The following is a 20,310-nucleotide window of genomic DNA, read 5'->3' as shown; positions in this document are numbered from 1 at the left end:
GCTGAGGCTTTACAATAAGTTTATTAGGCTACATATATCCTTATTAGTTTGTAGGGTACCTAGCCTTCTAGAGAAACTTGAGGATCTATTGTATTCATTCTATTGTACTCATTCCATTGACATGTCACACTCATGGAAATATTCGGAGTAAAAATGTATTTTACTTTCAGGGGCCATATGATATTGCTTTAGTCCATTTTTCTCAATGTGATAAGAGAGGACCAGTTAGTATTTTTGAGCCCATGAAAGCAAGTAAACTAAATAGAACACATTTTGTCTACAGTGGTATTCTTACTATCGGAGTGGATCTGGATGACAATGCAAGAGTGAGTGAGAGGCCTACTTCATTCCCTAGTTAAAAATTAATTCAAGTTATCATGTTCCTTATTCGACAATCTGACAAAGACTTCAGTCTATCAGAAATTCGAATTAGATATTAATAGTATACTTTAAGTAAATTTCATAGTTTACGAAAGGCCCTTGCCTCAAAAATAATGTAATTTGATATGCTTTTACTTGTCTTTAACTGTCTTCCATGTCTTTAACTGTAATATTCAGTACCGTACTTTTTCAGTTCAAAATAGTAGCAGCAAACAAAGGCACAAATGGCCGTTACAATAATGTAGTGGATGTAGAAATGAAACCATGTGATTTATTAAATAAATTTGCCAAAGAAATTGCAAAAAGTGTATACAAACATTGCAATTTAACATACAAGTGTCCACACAAGAAGGTAAGGATATTTTCAGTTTATTCAAAGTACATAAATCAACTTTAAAGGGAAAGCAACGTGTAGATTTAAGACCTAGGAAAATGTAGGTGGTAGCTATACATAAGAAGCGTAGATAAAAGCTCGGGCCACACTCATAATGTGTCTTTCCGAACACAGATGACAACGGCCTAGATTGTGCATGCCACACATGTCTGACATATTATTATCACCAGTTCTCTTTGAATTATTTAGTGCAGGATTGCAAAAATCTTTATTTTTATCAGAATTAATAAATATTCAGTTATTTCTCAGAGACTCGGCTAGGATATATTTTATTGTAATTCAGTTACTTAACAAACATCCATTAACCATCTCAAGTATAAATTTGCTTGAGAAATGTGGAAATATGCATTGAAAATTCAATGGAAAACATGAGAAAAGAAATCCTCTAAAAACGCTTGGAAAACTGTGTAAAAGCGCCTATATTTGGCGTTATTTTGAAGTCCCCTCAAGACAAAATTTCTAGACCCTAGCTGTACTTCTGTACCAAGTTTGAATATTTTCTCTCAATTGATTCTTGAAAAATGTGAGAGAACGCAGAAAAACACTAGGGAACGCAAGGAAAACGCCCATAAAACTACCCATCTTAAACGTATCTTTGACGTAATTCTGAAATCCTCTAAAGGCAAACTTTTTAGACCCTTGCTGAGCTTCTGTACCAAATCTGAACATGATCTGTCAATTAGTTCTTGAGAAGGCCTGGAAAACGCAGGAAAACGCTAAAAACCGCCGATCTTGGTAAGAACTTGGGCGTCTCAACTTCAGGCTGAGCTTGTGTACCAAGTTTGAACATTTTTTTGAAATTTACTAGTTCTTGAAATAGCTGAGAAAATGCAGAAAAACGAAGATTTTGGCCGTATCTTTGGATTTTTTTCCAAATCCGTTCTTGGTGCGCCTCTTGATGATCAGCTGAACAAACCTGCCAACCAGTAGATTCTTAGTTCTGTTGATTATGAATGAGTGAGTGAGAGTGAATGAATCAGTGCCATTTCGTTTTTATATATAACATATATGTATAAGGAAGGAGTTGATGAGAATGAGTACCAAAATAATATACCTTATCCATGCTTGTCTATTGTGGTATTTCAACATTGCTTTAATAATAATACTATGTACTATTTTTTATAATCTTTTGTCATACCCAACTAAACGGAAACATTTCTCAACAGCATACTTGTGAGATGAAGAATTGGCTTGTAAACTTCAATGTCCATGATATACCTGCTCTTCCATACGGCGAGTATAGAATTGATGGGTCCCTACTCAAGATTCATCAATATAAGAGGAAAGAGCTGATATCATGTGTCAGATTCTATGCACTTGTCACTCCAAAAAAACCTGCGATTCAAAAGAAGGCATCCTTGTTACATGGCGTAAGCAATGTGATGCCACAGTATATGTTTGTGATCTAACATTATTTTTATTGCTCTTGAGCAATTAATTTGATAGTATAATCTATTATTTTCATCTATAAGTCTTTACCTATTGAATACATTAAAATATTTCTCAATTAGCATCATAAAATTGCTCAAAAATGGTTATTACGTTATTTGGTATATTTTAAATATATAAATTTTGGAACATTTCACAGCTTCAATCGGCAGATGAATAGTATTGTTCTGAGCCTGTTATTCTCTCTTGTTCCCTGTGTGATTTTTGCATTATTTATTAATAAATAAATGGATGAAACTAATATGAGCACTTTATTCTATTTCAACACCATGCACTTGAATGTGAGCAAGGTATAGATTGTAAAGGATGTGTGTTATTCAATTTCTTTACATAAAAAAGCTAGCTATTTAAGCTTGAGAGTAGATAAGAGTTGTGTACACAATAAACTATTGCACATTTCATAAAGCTATCATTTTTACTTTCATTGCCCTATTACCATAGGTGAGTAAATTATTGCTTTCCAAAAAAATTAAGGTACCCTAATTTCAAGTTTTCCATACGTATCAAGGTACCCTGAGTCCAAAAACATAATTTTAATATTTTACATACAATACTTGAATTCAATGATTTTTTTCAAAAAGCATATTTCCAATTTTTCTCAGTAGCAAGAGAAGAGAATGACCATGCCAACTCATACCGCTTATCACAGTTATTTTACCATTCCAGTTGTATTGCGGAAATGTAATAAATTTCATTTTAAAGGCCTTTCTAAAACAGGAAAGATGACATCAATAAAATGTTCTATGATACTTGTATCCAAAATGGCGGCTGATTGAAGTTTTAGTTTTAAAGAATTAATTGATAAGGTTCAATCAGCCGCTATTTTTGATAAAAGTATCATAAAACATTTTTATTGATGTCATCTTTCTCGTATTGAAAAGGCTTTTAAAATGATGTATCACACAATGGGTGTTTACATTCAAAATATTTGAGTTAAAACCCCTCATTTCTTTAAAAACTAAAACTTCAATCAGCCGCCATTTTGGATACAAGTATCATAGAACATTTTTAACGATGCCATATTCCTTGTTCTAAAATAACCGAGTTACAGCCCCTAATTCACCCCCTTATGAGGGGTTGAAATTCAGTTGTGCGTCAAAAGGTAGAGTATTTGACCAATAAATTATCCTGAAAGTTACAGTATTATATCTACAAGTCTCAAACTTATTGAAGGGTTCCCATACATAAGACTCACTCTGTAGATATCGCATGGACATTTGCATTACATAGCAAATCTTGAGATGCATGCCTTGTTTGGGGACAGCTTCTGCTGTTTTACAGTCAACACAATTAACATGCCTTGTAGGGTGAAGTGATTGTCAGGTACTGCAATAAACTGTGATGATGAAAATGTGTATAATATCAATTGAATGACAAAATTAATTGGGAACATAACAATTTCTTTACTCTTTATTAAAAGCAATAAAGATTCAACATATAAGATATTATATCGAATAAATTTCCTCTAACTGATGGTGGATGACGTACGAAAATTGATAAAGTTCATTATCAGTAAAATTGAAGGCCAGTTCTAGCCTATGTTGGTTGTAAGTTAAAAGATTTTTTATTTTAAGATATCGGAGTAGAAAAACATGGAGCAATCATACAATAAAAATATGCTTCACAGCCATGTCTAATAATAATTTACAGTTTTCAAAATATAACTAATACCTGATAATTCTAGTTTATTTGTCTAGTAATCTAGTTTATTTATCTTGATAATTCTAGTTAATTTGTCCTTATACAGTATTGGAGAAGTATATGCACATTGAATTGTTCAGATAATCACCCTATACCATGGACTACACAAATGCTTAGTGAACAGTCAGTACATTCAACAAAAAGCCTCAAGTCGCAGTCTGAATCATTGGTTATCAACAGTTCACTTTTAGACATTATGTATTCACCACCACACTTACACGCATATAGAAGATCATCACCTCGCTCGTCCATATCTTCTTTAGTGACTGTTCCAAATAAGAGCGGTTGTTGAACCGACGTGACAGACATTAGTTGGGCATCATACGTTTTCCTGGATTGTGGATCCCTCAGGACTTTCCATGCTTTGTCAATCGCTACGAACCGCTCAGTATTGTTCCCGTCTGAGCATTTGTCTGGGTGGTACAGCATAGCCAATCGCTGATAGTTCTCTTTGATTGTCTCTGTACTGGCGTCAGTAGTGCATTCCAAGATTTCATAAAGTGTTTCCGAATTTTCATAATCCTGGAAAAATACATAATTATACGTCTTATTAACTGATAGTTTTATTCAGTTGGTGGCACTCAATAAACAAACAAGAAAAATGGAGATACAAGTATAAGCGCTAGACAATACATTGGAGAAAATTAATTTTAGTGACGACTGTATGTTGTTATTGAGTTAAATTTAATTCAAAAAAAATTAAAACAATATTAACAATAGAAGTAGCGCGCTTAAATCTGATATAAACCGATATTGGAGCCTTTAAATGTGTCAATTTCATGAAAAATATTGGTCCATTTCATCGAATTGCAACTCAATATCAATTTCTTATTAAAATGACTGTAAAAAATATTAGAACCATATTTAATAATAAATATTCATATTTATCAATTTCTATCAATCGAGACCAAACTGCACAGTGAACAGGCTATGTTGAAATGATGTAATATCATGTTGAAATGGGTCGAAACATACTATTGATTACCAGAGTGCGCAATCATCTAATTAGATGCATTACATTCCATACTCTCAAGTTTAAAGCTACCTTTGTTGCTCCACTATGTTTTCACCATAAGGCAGTAAAAATAAAAATTAATCTGATAAGCGTGAAAACAAGTACGGTAATGCCCTGCGACCCACTCAGACGTCCCCCTGGAGTGGGGGAATGGCGGAGAGTCGATCACACTCCTGGTGTCCACAAGATCCCAATAGAGATAAATATCCAATTATTTAATTTGTAAGCATATTGAAAATATGTAGCAATACGACATAATACCGGAACAATGCAAGTCAAAGAAACAAGAGTTTGAAACTGTTGTGTTAATACTGAAATATCAATCAAGAAAATTGATTCTAATAGGAACAAACAGATCTCCTAGCACTGATACAGCGTAATTTTTAGGAAAATTGGGGCAGTTATTGGGGCAACATACAAAGAAGTGAAATGATATAATAATAATAATAATACTGGGAGATGCAAACTTTGACATATTCAGACTAGATGAACGTAATGTAAAGGACCTTGAAAATGTGTTATCTGAGTTTGGATGCAGAATACATCACATCCCTGAAACACAAATCAATCACAAACCAGTACCACATCTGAAGCTGAGCCCGACAATGGTAGGCTATACCAATTTTCTCAAACTTCGAAAATGTCACACACCACGGAATGGATGAATTTCTTAAAAATTCAAAGTCCAACAATTTGGCAGACTTTGATGAAATCTCGGTGAAGATGCTGAAATTCTGCAAAGAAGAAGTCATAAAACCATTGACCCACATCATCAACACCTCATTGAGCCAATCTACTTTGCCTAGTAAGATGAAGATTCCTAAAGTGTATCCAGTTTTCAAGAAAGGAGACAAGCTTAATCCACCAACTACAGACCAATATCAAACTTGCCTGGGACTCAGTGGTGGCTCGCTCTTCAAAATTTTGGTGAAGGACTTTGAGGGAAGTCTTTACCAAACAACCGCAGAAGGACTGTCATAAACCATGGGTTTTGACAGCTCCTCAAGCACATCAAAATTTAAATTTATTTTTCTTTTTAATTTTCAATAATAAAATCAGGATCACTTGAAAGCCAAATTGTGCTGACTGAAAGAAAAATCGCAGAGCTTCAGAGTGGTGGAACTTTCCAGTCTCCCCACCAGCCGGCATTTTCATATTAGATTTTCCCACTTTTTTGAGGCAGTCTCTTTTTGTGGCGCTCCTCGCAAACATCCAAAGACTCTGACTGGCCAGGACCTGGACCTTCCTCTAGACCTCACCTTCCAGCCAAAGCTGACGAGATGGTCATCATAAAGGGGATTGGTATCGTACTCAATTAATTATTCAACATTTTAGTAGTTATAAAATTATAATGTCATGTTGTTTTTCTTTCTTATAGGAATTTAAAAATAATAAATAAAATGTAGAGTATTTCAACTAAGAGGAAAATCCTCATAATCTTAAATAAATAATTATCAGAAATTAATCAAATTTAAATAAATAGAAACTCCTTTTTATATAAGATAAATAATGACTTGTTCGATAATAATCTGTTTTCCTTTTCTTCATAGCCTAAATTATATATTTTTTAAACTATACATTTCAAATTTATTTCTTTTTAAATATTGTAAACCAATGAATTTTGTATTTCTTAGAATGATTTCTTCTTTTTATTTCTTTAAAATATCTGCTCTACCATCTTCAGCTATGTATCTAGTGCAATTTCTGTTTATATGTTTAGATTTCACCGGATCTCGAAAACGGCTCTAACGATTCTCACGAAATTCAGAACATAGTAGGTTTATAATCTAAAAATTCGATTGCACTAGGTCTCATCCCTGGGAAAACTCGCTGAAGGACATTAAAAGGATAATTATTATTCATCCTTGGAAAAACAGCTGATAATAATTATTTCGTCTGGAAAAGTGAGTAAGCGAGTTCATGTGTGTGGGACTGTGTCAAAATTATGACTCAGCAGTTGAACTTTTCTAATCATTCAATCAGGTACTTAGTGCCAGTTGCAAAGAAGCCGGGTTATTTTCAATCCTGCCTGATTCATTCCAGTAGATCCATCATTTTGAAATGATCTTCTCTGATTTGGTTCACGTAAAATTAATCAGGATTAAAATTTAACCGGTTTTTGTGCAAACGGGCCTTTGTGAGGGAGATTTTTGCATTCCTCTGGGAATTAATCTCAATTTAATGTGTTTAGATAGAACATTTCTGTATAAACTTCAAATTTAAATTGTTTTTATTGCCGTGAACAAATAGATGTATTGACAAAGTCATCAGGTAAACATATACATTATACATACATTTCACGTAGGTACTCAAAACAGAGAAACTATGAATGTTATTATTTCTTCTTTCGTGATAAATTTGTTATGCTTTTGTACTCCAGAGCGAAGCTCGGTCCCCGATATTTGAAATTTATTGGTACAAGTTATTTACATCAATATTATGAGTGAGTACAACAGTTGTATCAGTTACCGTACTGGTATTAATTTGAATTCAATGGTTCAAGTTATTTGTATCATTATTATAAAATTTAATTTTGAAAATTCATTACAGAAAAATAATTTCAGGTTCTGTCAAAATATTATACAATTTAGCATTGAAAATATTCCATTAACATTTATTATCATATTAGTGATGTTCTTAATTTTTTGAAGATTTAAGCGATTTTAATGTATTTTCAAAAAACATTCCGATCCTTACAAAACAATACTGCACATCTGCACATAGCAGACGACTTCTGCCGTTCGTTCCTGTCTTATTTTCTAGTTGCAAGTTGGAGGCCACCCGTTGCAAGCTATGCACGCAATACGATGGCTATAATATGATGGACTTCCTTTCCTTTGAAAAAGTTACCTCCTTGGTGAAGGAATTTACTGAGCACCTCACTACTCGATGATGTTATTTTAAGACAATGCATTGGTTAGTTGTTGTCATAGCAACTGTTCCTTACCTCTCCTATCTGAGAGAGGGAATTTCAGACTGGCGAAATACTCATTCACCAGAGCTCCCATCAATGGATACGGAGCTCAGCCACCCGGCCCAGCTCGTTTATTCTGTTGAAAATTACCTGGGACGCTCCAAGTATCGAAAACGTGACAAGATTTATTTTTTGGACTAGTAAAAATATTAGTATTAAGAAAAATGATTATTAGGATTTTTTCTTAATTTTTGAGAATATACTGATGAAAAGTCCTTCACCGCCTTCACCAGGCGAGCCGCCTCTGCGGGACTTCAGAGCTGACTGAGCGGGTGGTGTACAATCAGTTAAAAGCACACCTACAAAAAATGAACTGATATCATCATTTCAACATGTTTTTAGGAAGGGGCGAAGTACAAACACAGCAATAGCATAAATCTGCATTGTGATTAATGAGATCTGGGAGGAAAGCATCAGGCCTGCTCCTAGACTTGCAAAAGGCATTCGATAACTTGACAAAGAAATCCTAATCAAAAAATTGAAACAGCTAAACATTCAGGGTCAAGTTATATAATGGATCCAAAACTATTTCACTGAAAGGTATCAATATGTTGAAATCAGTTATCAGCAGCACACAGCCTTGACTAGTGCCAAATTCTCTTTGCATCTCTTTGCAAAATGTCTAAAGGTGTTCCTCAAGGGTCAATCCTGGGACCCTTGTTCTTTCTCATTTACATAAATGATTTCCCAAATAATCTCAAGAAGGACCAAAAATGTGTACTATTTGCAGACGATACCACCATAATAATCCCTTCAGAGAATCCGAAAGCAACGATAATAAGCTCGACACTTGAAATGACCACAAATATATGTAGGAAACTGAAGCTATCAATCGATAAAGACAAGACAGTAAATATAAACTTCACACCAAAGGGACAGATATTCAATATAGCCTATGCCATTTAGTGACACTGTTGAGTGGGAGGAGACTGTCTAGCTGGGCCAATGGCAGGCGTTCATGCCCTTGACCAATAGCAGTACTCGCCTACTAGTGTAAATTCTGCTGCTCTTTTATTTAGTTTTAGTTTATCAGAGATTGACAATGGTGTAATAACCGAGACCGGTATTTCTAAGTATCAATAAATCTGTGGTTTTTTGACAATTTCTTAGTATTTTTTCATTTAATCATATTGACCTTTTGTGTAAGAAATTAGCTTCAGCCACATATGTACTTCGTAGAATAAGATGTACCACTGATGTCAGTACCACATTTATCGCGTATCATGCCCTATTTGCCTCACAGCTGCGATATGGCATTGTTGCCTGGGGAGCATCAGCGCAGGTGCACATGGACAGAGTTCTATGAAGTCAGAAAAAAGCCTTGCGAACCATCCTAAGAAGAGATGCACTGGAGCACTGTAGACCATTATTTGTCGAAAAAACTGCTTACAGTGGTCTCAATCTACATACTTGAATTGAAACCAAAACCCTTGCCATAGACTCAAGCCCGAATCTCAGTAATACTCAACACACACATAACACAAGAAGCAAGCTGAACATTGACCTTCCGCAACACAGGCTCAGCAAATTCAAGAACATACCTACCTACGTAGCTCTCACATTTCTTAACTATTTATCAGATAGCCTGAAGACTTTGAGGGATTCACGGACAACATTCCACAGACAGCTGAAAAAGTACCTCATTGCAAGACCGTACTATGCAGTGACCGAATTTATTGAGGAGCATACGTACCATCACCTTAGAGTATAGTGCAAGATACTCTGTACACCTTCTTGATGACTCTGACAGAGGAGACCAAATCCATTGACGATTCCCCGATCCCTGGACCGTGAGGAAGACAGCGGAAGTAAGTAAGTAAGTAAATAAGTATCCTTAGTTGCTTCATATAGCAACTATGTAGAAAGCGTTCATCTGCATTGTATATTATTCCGCAACTATATAACATATCAGGTGAAAAACAGCCTTTATTGCATGTCACGCCTAAACGCCTTACTTGTCTCCCATCTTAAGCTGCGTACACATATTCGCGCTTCCAACCCGCACCGAGCACGCTCCTCCCTCGTACCACCATCAAATCAAATCAAAATCAAATCAAATCAAATTTCATTTATTCAAGTAGTTGCATATAAAAGACAAGCTTCACAACATTGAATCGTCACAATCAATAAAAAACACAGAAAAATACAATTAGTGCAAAGAGGAGACGTCAAAGAAAAACACTGTCTCAAAGAACACCCCCTGGAAGAAATCGATTAATTTCAGTTGATTTAAAGGAAATTTATATTTTGTAATAATTCTATGACATGTAATTTTCTTCCCTCAAGACATCCACACATTCATCCACTGTGTATGGCGCTCTTTTTAACAGAACCTTCCTTATCCTTCCGGTCATCTTTGTAAAGTTGGAAAAATCTTTAAAGTTATGGGGGAGTCTATTTATAATTTTTATTGCGCAATAGTGTGGGCCTTTCTCCAGAAGGGTTAGTCTATGTGCCGGGTAACCGAGGATTGAGCCACCACTCCTCGTATTGTAGGAATGATCAAGTAGAACGGATGAGAGTGTTTTTTCTCACATTGGAATCGAATCTTCAATTCGAGATCTATGGAACTTTATAGTAAATATCAGAGTCATCAATAGACGGACAAACTTTTCGACGGAGAATTTTTTTTAACGTAAATGATTGTTGCATTGTTCCATGGTGTCACCGAGGCTTGGTTAGCAGAATTAATAGATAAATAGTTTATTTAAATAGAGAATATATATGAAAGTTTAAAATAACAGTTTCAAAATAAAGTTTTATTGAGAACAGATGTAGGGTGTGAATTCTAAACTTGTAAGTTATAATTTTTTGGTGACGTGTCTGTAAAATCGACACCGAACCAGGCTCTGTTCTGACTTGTAGTTTTTTCCGGTGGCTTCTTTTTTCTCTAGAAAAATGGCTGGCTACGTGTGTTGTTGTAAAATTTGGCTCTGAATCATTTTCGTTTATTAATGTTTTAAATTGCGTTTTAAACAGTTTATTGTGTTCTATTTTGTTAATATATTGCTATTTGTGTATTCAAGCCAATAGCCACTGTTTTTCAACTGTAAACTAGATAAGTATTTTAGTTCATAGTAACTCTAATAATTAGGCTTATAAGATATAGTTCTTTGTGTATTTGTATAAATTCATCTGAAGATTATAAGTTCATTTGCTCTGAAAACTGGATTCCTCATTCATAGGTGATAGATCCATTCATAATTTATCAAGAATCTATTACATTGGAGCCGACAACTATCCTTAGGTTAATAGGTGTTAAATGCTATTCCAACCGATTAAGGAGAAATTGGTAGCACGGCAAATGTTACCCCTGTGGTGGAACAGAATTACAAAATAAATATGTCCCAAATGGTACACCATGAAATCCCTGGTTATAGAAATTATTAGTGGATAGATATCTTGATAGGTTATGAATGGTATGTTGCTGAGTGGGAAGTCGGTTCAAGAGAGATCAAGTTTTAATGAATCAGTGCATATTACAAAATGGCAAACATTAAAAATGATCTGAATCTTATAGCATTCTTAACACAAAAGTTTGATGAGCAAAATGCTAGGTTTGATGAGTTAAATGCTAGATTTGATGAGCAAAATGCTAAATTTGATAAGCAAAATGCTAAGTTAGACCAAATGTTTAAAAATCAAAATGCTAGGTTTGATGATATGAAGCAAGAATGTATTAGCATTAGACTAGAGCAGGTTAGTATAAACCTTCTATTGAAAAATGCACATGAAACATTGAGTGATAATCATGAAGATGAAAACAAATTGAAGCAGGATAATAGTAGTGTTAAGATACAGGATCAACTCATTCAAGTTTCTGACACTGTAGGCCTAGTTACTGTTGTTGAAAAAGTCAACCTTAATGAGATAGTAGAATTGAGTAAAGAAGTAGGTAGGGAGTTGTCTTCACTGAAAGTCAACTATCATGAAAGTAATATTGCTACATTGAAGGTTAGGAAAACTATGAACAAAGTGAATGATTACATGAGACAGGTTTCTGTAGAGGTTAGGAACAATGTAAACAAAATGAATGTTGCTTTGAGTCAAGTTGATGAGTTCAACTTTCAACTGAGAATTGAAAAAGTGTATGCTATGCATTCTCAAGTGAACATGACTAACTTTTGTAGGCAAAACGGCTTTGTTGAAACAAATGAACCCATGAATAAAATCATGTTCTTGAAGAAAACAAAACGCAAAGTTTCCATTGATGTATTAGTATTCAAAGGTTGTTTCAAGTTGCTTATTTACAAGATGATGACTGTGAATCACATGATGAAAGGGTATTCCCCAACACACAATGATTAGGAATCCTGTGTTATGCCGGGATTCAGAATAGCATAATCGCTACACAGTGTATGGTAAGAGTCCATAATTGTGTCTTTTTTCTTTCCTGTAGCCTATTTTTCTTGGCCCTTAATCTTTTCAATTTTCGATTCTTTCCTGTCTTTGTGTAATATTCAGTAAATTTCTCCTATGATGCATATCTTAACCAATCTTGTCCATAGTCATTTAAATTTGTATTCTTCTGAAATAATATTAGAAGTTGAAATAGTAGCTTATTTTCCTAATCTTTAAATTGTTGATAAAACTTAACTTTTCTAAAATCTATCCATTGTAGTGTAAAGAATTGTGTGCTTGTGATATATTTTTTCATCATGTATCATTTATGTGAAGTGTATCAATTTTGTGTGTGTTGTTTTAGGGAATTTATTTACCCAGTTTTCTTTTTCTCTTTTTTGTATTTTTTAGGGAACTTATTTACCCATTATTCATCTTGATCATCTTTGTATTATAATCTTGAAATGTTTGTACTTATTATACAGTCTTTAAATTATAAATTATTTTGCTATAATAAATAAACTTCAAAATTTGAAAGTATTAATGAATTCTGTAGCCATATATATGTGATGTATTAATGAAAGTTAGCTTGAATAATAATGTTTTTATTGAATAAAAACGTTGTGTTATATTATTAATTGAAATAAGTTTTTGTGATTGATATTTTTTTTCAAATTTTAAAACTGTTTGTTCTATAAATTTTGATATGATTGATTATCGTTTGAAATGGATGCTGGAGTGTATGTAGAATTTTTAGTGGGGTTTGTTGATTAGAATTTTGCTGGTATGTGATTGTTTTTTGAGATGGAAACCCATTATTGCCTAAAGAAGGAATAACAGAGGTTATGACTTAGAGAGGCAGTAATGAGATAATATTTTTTGTGTTGATTACTTATGTTGATTGCCATAGATGCAAAAATAATGATTAATAATGTTGATTGCCATAGATGCAGATTAATTATGAATATTGATTGCCTTTGAAGCAAAATATTATTGATGTTTTGAATGGTTTCTTGTTTAATGATTGATAGTAGAGTTTTGTCATGAAATGTAGCTTGTGTTCAGAACATTGAAAAGTCGAAATAAACTATAGTATCCGACAAATGATGATTAATAATATTAAATAATTTGCTTTTTATACAATTTTTGAACAAAATTAAAACTAAATAATTTTGATACCCTGAATGATAAATCATAAATGTGAAATGAACTTGCTATAAATGAAATGTTATACTAAATGATAATGAAATGCAGATATATTATGAAATGATTGTGAATAGAAGACCAATTGTCTGAAATTATTGAAATATATATTGAAATAAATTTTGTTGTGATGATCTGATGTTTTTTTTTTTTTATTTTGATAATGATACAGAGTGTTATGAAATTCTATTTCTATTTTGAAGAATGGATTAAATTTTGATATTTGAACAGTGAATAGATGGAAATGAAATTTTTTTTATAGTGAAATTTATAATTGATATCTCCATATTTCACAATTTATGTATTGCTGACTGTATAATAGGATGTTAACAAATTTCAATTTCATAAATATTTAAAAATAATTTTCATGTGTATTAGATTGTATTGATAGCCTAATCAAGATTTTCTTCTTAGTTTATAAGCATTTTAAGATAACAGGTACAGCACAGACATTAACATTGAAATAGTTATCATGTGAATCTCGAAATCAGCAACAAGTGAACGCCATGAAGAGTGTTAAGAACATTTGGGTGATTTTCGAACTAGTGTGACATAACTACGCCAAAATCTATGCTGATGCCTACACTAATAACTACGCCAATGTCAACGCCAATAACTACGCCAATGCCTGCGCCAATGCCAAAATCTGCGCCAATGCTGATGCCAACGCCAATAACTATGCCAATGTCAACACCAATATCAACACCAATAACTACGCCAAAATCAATGCTGATGCCTACACTAATAACTATGCCAATATCAACACTAATAACTACGCCAAAATGCCAAAATCTACGCCGATGCCTGTGCTGATGTCAATGCCTGCGCCAATGCCAATAGCTGCGCCAATGCTGATACCAATGCCTATGCCTGCGCCAATGCTGATGCCAATGCCAAAATCAATGCCGACACCAAAGCATACGCCAATAACAATGCCAACGCTTATTGCTGACTTTGTATCTCAAACTTCAACACTACTACATTACCTGGAGGTAATTGCCATCCATGTTCACATTCACAACTTTGAATTCAGAATAACAGTCACAGTATCATGAAAGAATTGATTCAAAAATCCTCTCCTAAATTATTCCTGTATGCAGAACTCTAAACCTTGAACACTGAAAGTATCAAAAAACCAAACCTTACCTAAAATAATCCTCACCTAAATTAATCCTGTATGCAGCGTCTATCTCTTTTCCAAAAAACGAATTACATTGTCATTTCAAGCCTGAAATGTACATTGTATAATTATATGATACAAAATTTACGTGACTCTGTATCGAGTTTGGTATGCAGCCGTCTACTACAAGCATGAGGCAATGCTAACTGAGATGTCACCTGTATCGAGTTTGATATGCATCAGTCGACTACAAGTATCAGCCCAACACTACGTGCATCCAGATCAGCCCAACACTAACGTCATCACATTGGAGTCACACTTAACTGAAAATCATACTGAGTGCCTTAACGGACTGTTTTCCAAAATGTGCATCAATAAAATCAACCGTGTCAATAGTGAAAGAAATGAACATTTTTTAATTTATTGAAATTTTATGTGAAAATTAAATGTAACAATTCATCAATTCATTTAAAAAAAATATATATATAAATAATAATAATAATTTTTTTTTATTCAACATACTAATTTTTTTTGCAATAAAAAAAAAAAAAAAATTGAATTTTTCTATCTATTAAATTTATGTGCAATTTCAAAAACTATTCTTTACATATTAAACTTTCTGTTGAGATATTTTCCTTTAAATTATAAAGCTTAATAAAGGTTAAAGGTTAATAGGTGTTAAATGCTATTCCAACCGATTAAGGAGAAATTGGTAGCACGGCAAGTTAATATACTCTCTCTCACAAAATAAGGCCTACAGGATGTTCGGGAACTGAGGTTGAAGATTATTCTCAGAGCTCTTTTCTGCCTCCTGAAAATTACCCCAAGGTGTGTGTCATAGCCACCCCAGAATATCAAACTGTAACGAATGACAGACATGAGATAGCCATGATAGATCGCAAGCAGGGAATTATACCCTACTGCTCCCCTTACACACCTCAGCGAGAACAGAATAGCAGATATCCTATGCAAGAGACGCTGCACCTGATCACCCCACCTCAAGTCATCCTGCAGCTCGACCCCGAGAAACCTCGTCACTTTTGACTGATCGTATCCTGATAGGTCTACGTTAGGTATATTGTTGTTTAAAGTTTGACGGGATGCTGTAAATTGAAGAATTTTTGTTTTGTTGGTATTTAGTTTAAGGTGATCATCGAACCACAGTCATCGAACCACAGTCGCTCCGCCCACGCACCCATCATGAACGTTACGGAAGATGTTAGATCTTCTCGCGTTCCCTGGTCGAACCACTGTTGCTCGCCGGTCGATCATCAATCGCTGGAGTGACGTTCGGTTGCGGAGCAGAGCGACAGCACCTTTAGATACGGAATTGTGGCCTGGGGTTCTGCATCACTTGAACGGAGTTCTCATAATCGAGAAGAAGGCACTCAGAGCTATGCTGATTGCCTGACCATATTATTAAACACCTACAAAGTTTGTCCAAAAGATCATACTTGCCAGCACTTGATGGACCGACAAACTGACCAGGACTGACGCGAATCCCCACTGAAGGGAGTACATTCTCTGGTAATTGAACTGCGAAGAAGATGAAGCAAGTAAGTAACTCATCCTGAGTCTGTATATTGCCATATTGATTCATGTGTGACTCGTGGTTTGTGTATGACGTCATTGATCCGACAAGTGTGGATAAAGGTCAAGGACACATGACACGGCAAAACTGCCAGACCGGCTATTTCACTGCATCCGGCACCGGTTGCATACCAGAACACACTGCAACTGCCGTTTGACGGTCGCTGGACAAGGCAGCAATAATAACAAAATGTTTAATGTATTTAGAGGTTCTCAGTCACATTAATGCAATGGTACTGTCAAGAGCTCAGAAATTGGCTGTGCTATGTTTGCTCCACCACAGGACAAAGAGGAAATGATGAAACTTTGGCAGATTTTTTTTATAAATTTTCAAAATGGCGGCTATTTAGAAACTTGAAAAGTCAAATTTCACAAAACAAGTACATTTTACAATGAAATGCAATGATATGTTGAATGTTACAGATCATATAGTGTTAACGAACTCCCTACCAATATTCTTGGGCATTGTTCCTGGGTAAGAAACATATCTAAATGGTCTGGAAGTCTTCAGTTACTCATACAGCGGTCATTTTGCTTTTTTTACTTTTTTCTAAATAAGGTTGAACATACGAAATTGAAACTTTACACAATCATTTATGCATCAACATCTAGACAAACCTTCCTTTGGCGAGCCAGAGGTTAAGCTGCTTGGTTTTATGATAAGATGCCTCACTGTCATGGGACCAGCACATCAACATGGTCTGTAACCGGCTCTCCAAGGTGACTTACCTAATGTGCAAGTTGTGGAGCATTGTGCCAAGAGGCTACCTGGTGACTGCATACCATGCTTTGTTCCACAGTCATATTAAGTATGGGATTGTGCTGTGGGGACATGTGGGTTGTGAGAGGATTCTGCTTCTTCAAAAAAGGGTGATCCGCATCATTACATTCTCGTCATACCTGAAACATTGCCGGCCACTGTTAAAAGAACTACGGATCCTCACAGTCTTCAGTCAGTACCTGCTTACCTCGTTATTGCTTCTAAAAGAACAGCTACATAAATTTCAAGTGAGAGGCCAGGCTCATGATTATTTTACTAGAAGACGTGATGATGTAGACCTGCCACAATTGCGATTGGCCAGATCACACAACAGTTTTCCAATTTGCACCCTGAACATATTCAACAGGCTCCCATTGTGTCTCCGTGAATTGGAAGATAAACAATTTAAAATGTGCTTCGAAATAAACTCCTCAAACTTCCACTCTATTCCTTCAGTGAAGAGGAGATCAGTAGTTTTATTTGTCTCTTTGACATGCCATCTCGATAGTTTGTGTAAAATCTATAAACGTTTGTGTTTTTAATTTCTTTTGATGAAATCTATCCAGTGTAAAGATTGGTCATGAATGGAAAGCAAATTGAATATAAGCTACCAAAAAGTTATGAAAATTTTTCAATTTCATAAAACAAACTGAAGACTTCTGGACAATTTAAATATGATATTTACATATGTTTCTTACTCAGGAACAATGCTCAAGAATATTGGTAGGGAGTTTGTAGACACCCTGTATAATGAACATAACATACATAAACATATAATAATTGTAACACCAAATTTTTGAGATCTTACAATAAATAAATGAGAGAGGCTAATGCAATTTAAGTGGTAATTATATTATAATTAATTTGTGTGATTTATAAGTGGTTGATGTAGAGGCAGGACCGGCCGGCTGCCGAACCGTGTATTCATCTCCATACGTACAATGCCCTCCTACCTGCCGGACGGCAAAACAGCCGGATAACCGGCGAAGTAGAGAATAGCCGGCTGATTTTCTCGCCGGTCCTCGTTCATGCCTTCCTGTGTATTTTGCACTTCGCCCGGCAAAAAACCGTTCGTGTGTCCACGGCCATAAGGATCCAGTTTAGTGGGAATATTATTGCCATGAGTTGTAAAGAAACTAACCCCACTCAATCTAGCCAAGCTAATTTCCAACTGGCCTGGGAAGAATATTTCCTCTGAACCGGACAAGGATATGTGGCAATCCAGTTTAATGATTAAAGAAGGATGTATTAAGAATGTAAAAATGGCATCTAGCCTCATTAGCATCTTATTAGGTTAGCTAATTGAACCCTCAAAACTGTTCTATCTTTATCAAATAATTTTTGTTGCCTTTTCTGATTATTTTTTGTCAATAATCATTTAATGAATGTTTTACAATATCAGTGGAAAAAGTAGATACTTACTATGTTATTCATCGACGGATTTACTATTAGAGGGCATGTCTGAAATTAAATTTAATATTCTACCCAAAACTATTTCACTTTGGGAAAATATATTTTCTTTTTCATATGGTGGTTCAATACTTAAAATATCACCCAGTCTTATTATACCCTTGTCTTCTACTATTGGAATATTATTCCTAGTCAGCCATTCCACTAAACGTTTCCGTTTTGTTTCTACTAAATATAACGGTTCTACCACCGAGGATGAACCCCCGAATAGGTTATCAGGAAGTATACAGTCACTCAAACCAATAACTTCAATATTATCAACATCAACTTTGTTAATAAAATTCAAATCAATCGCTTCATTTCTTACATTATGAATAATTAAAATTTCAGAAACAGGATCTTGGGTATAAACGGTTCCTTCGAATTTTCTTCCGTCTTTCATTGTTACTTGAACCTTTTTATCAACAAGTTCTCGCATTTTTAATGGGCTATTATGAAAAACAACGTGGTCTTTGTCCATGATTAGGCCTACTGTACACGTTTGTTTCAAAATATACTTTGTGATTAAAAAATAAAAATAATATAACCTAAAAAAATTTAGGTAGGCTACTTGAGACCAACAACAACCTAATTATTTCAAAGACTAATTACCATATCCAATGGAAAAGCTATTGGTTAATTAAAAGTTGAATAAATGTCACAGCATAATCTAAATCATGGATCACATACACATAAATATAGAACTAAATAGTAAATACATCAAGCCGAAGTCGAACACTTGACTCTGTAGACTGTAGAGAGGAGAGGCTCACTGTAGACAAACCACTCTCTGTCTCAGACAGCACCGTATCGCGCATGCGTTAGTAACGGTTTTTTCCCGTTCCATTTAGTCAGATCTTTGAATGTAAAGCCGGGTTTAGACGCTCAAGCCATTTACTCAAACTGGCTTGCGCAAGCCAGTTTGCACAGTTGAATTTGTGCGTGTGAACGTTGGCTTGAGGCTTGCGCAAGCCAAAGAATCTGGCTTGAGCAAATTCTGTTCTGACAGAAAATCGGCTTGGCGGTTGGAGTATTGGAATGAACACTACACTGTAATGGAATGAACTTAAACACTGTTCAAGTGCGCAATCTGTCGCACCTAAACTACAAACCACTCTCGGTCTCAGACAGCACCGTATCGCGCATGTGTTAGTAACGGTTTTTTCCCGTTCCATTCAGTCAGATCTTTGAATGTAACGTTCTTTGTGATGATGGTTACCGAGCACCATAACTGGAGCCGTCATTCCATTTTGATGAGGATATTATTATCTAATGATTATTTATCATTAAATTCGATATTATCATCATTTCATTTAATAAAAGAAAGAGTACTTTTCAATAATATAATTAATAAAATATAACGATTGTTATTTAACTAATGTTAAAAAACACTACAACTAAGTCAGCATATTGTCATTTAAAAGCCAAAACCTAACCTTCTAACCTCCCCTTTTATATTTAAAACATCAATAAACATAAATCTTCGTAAAAACCCGTAATCCCTTCCAGCATATTGCAATTTCAAAGCAAAATCCCAACCCCCTAACCTATCTTTTCACCTTTGAAATATCAAAAACCATAATTCTACCTGTACCCTAGCCCTTTCTAGCATATTGCAGTTTAAAAGCAAAAACCAAACCTAGCCTCATTAAACATTATCGAATATAACTTGAAAAAAAAATTGCATGGTTGCCTGTAAAGTCGATATACGGGCGAAAGTTTTATGTGACAACGACTTTGAGTGGTAAAATAATTTTAATGTGAATATTCATTCGTATAGTAGGAAGAAGGATGAAATAATAACTCACAATGAGAGTGAGTGAGAGGCACGCGTCCCTTCCACTCGGGCATGGTTAGCCCGCGCCCACCTAAGAGCGAGAGAGACAACCATATTGACTTGACATTTTGAATTAGTGGCGCAGTTGCAGGAGAT

General features: G+C 34.8%; 1 protein-coding gene across 2 annotated transcripts; it reads right to left on the bottom strand.

Moving 5' to 3' along the window:
• Positions 1-3,560: 3,560 nt before the first annotated feature.
• On the bottom strand, positions 3,561-19,164 carry LOC111050436 (DPH4 homolog). Of its 2 annotated transcripts, XR_005570866.1 has the most exons (3): positions 18,351-19,164; positions 16,898-17,068; positions 3,604-4,447 (listed from the first exon to the last, which is right to left on the bottom strand). XR_005570866.1 is itself a non-coding variant. In XM_039424361.1 (2 exons), exons 1-2 carry the CDS (start codon positions 18,856-18,858, stop codon positions 4,010-4,012), a joined length of 591 nt encoding a protein of 196 aa, XP_039280295.1. In that variant the 5' UTR covers positions 18,859-19,152; the 3' UTR covers positions 3,561-4,009. The 2 variants fall into 2 exon arrangements, 1 of the variants encoding a protein (XP_039280295.1); XM_039424361.1 differs by lacking the exon at positions 16,898-17,068 and having other exon boundaries at positions 3,561-4,447; positions 18,706-19,152.
• Between the last annotated feature and the right edge of the window lie 1,146 nt (positions 19,165-20,310).

Source organism: Nilaparvata lugens, chromosome 3 (assembly GCF_014356525.2).
Source record: "Nilaparvata lugens isolate BPH chromosome 3, ASM1435652v1, whole genome shotgun sequence".
NCBI lineage: Eukaryota > Metazoa > Arthropoda > Insecta > Hemiptera > Delphacidae > Nilaparvata > Nilaparvata lugens.
The sequence above is the reverse complement of the archived record's forward strand: the minus strand, read 5'-3'. Positions and strand labels throughout refer to the sequence as shown.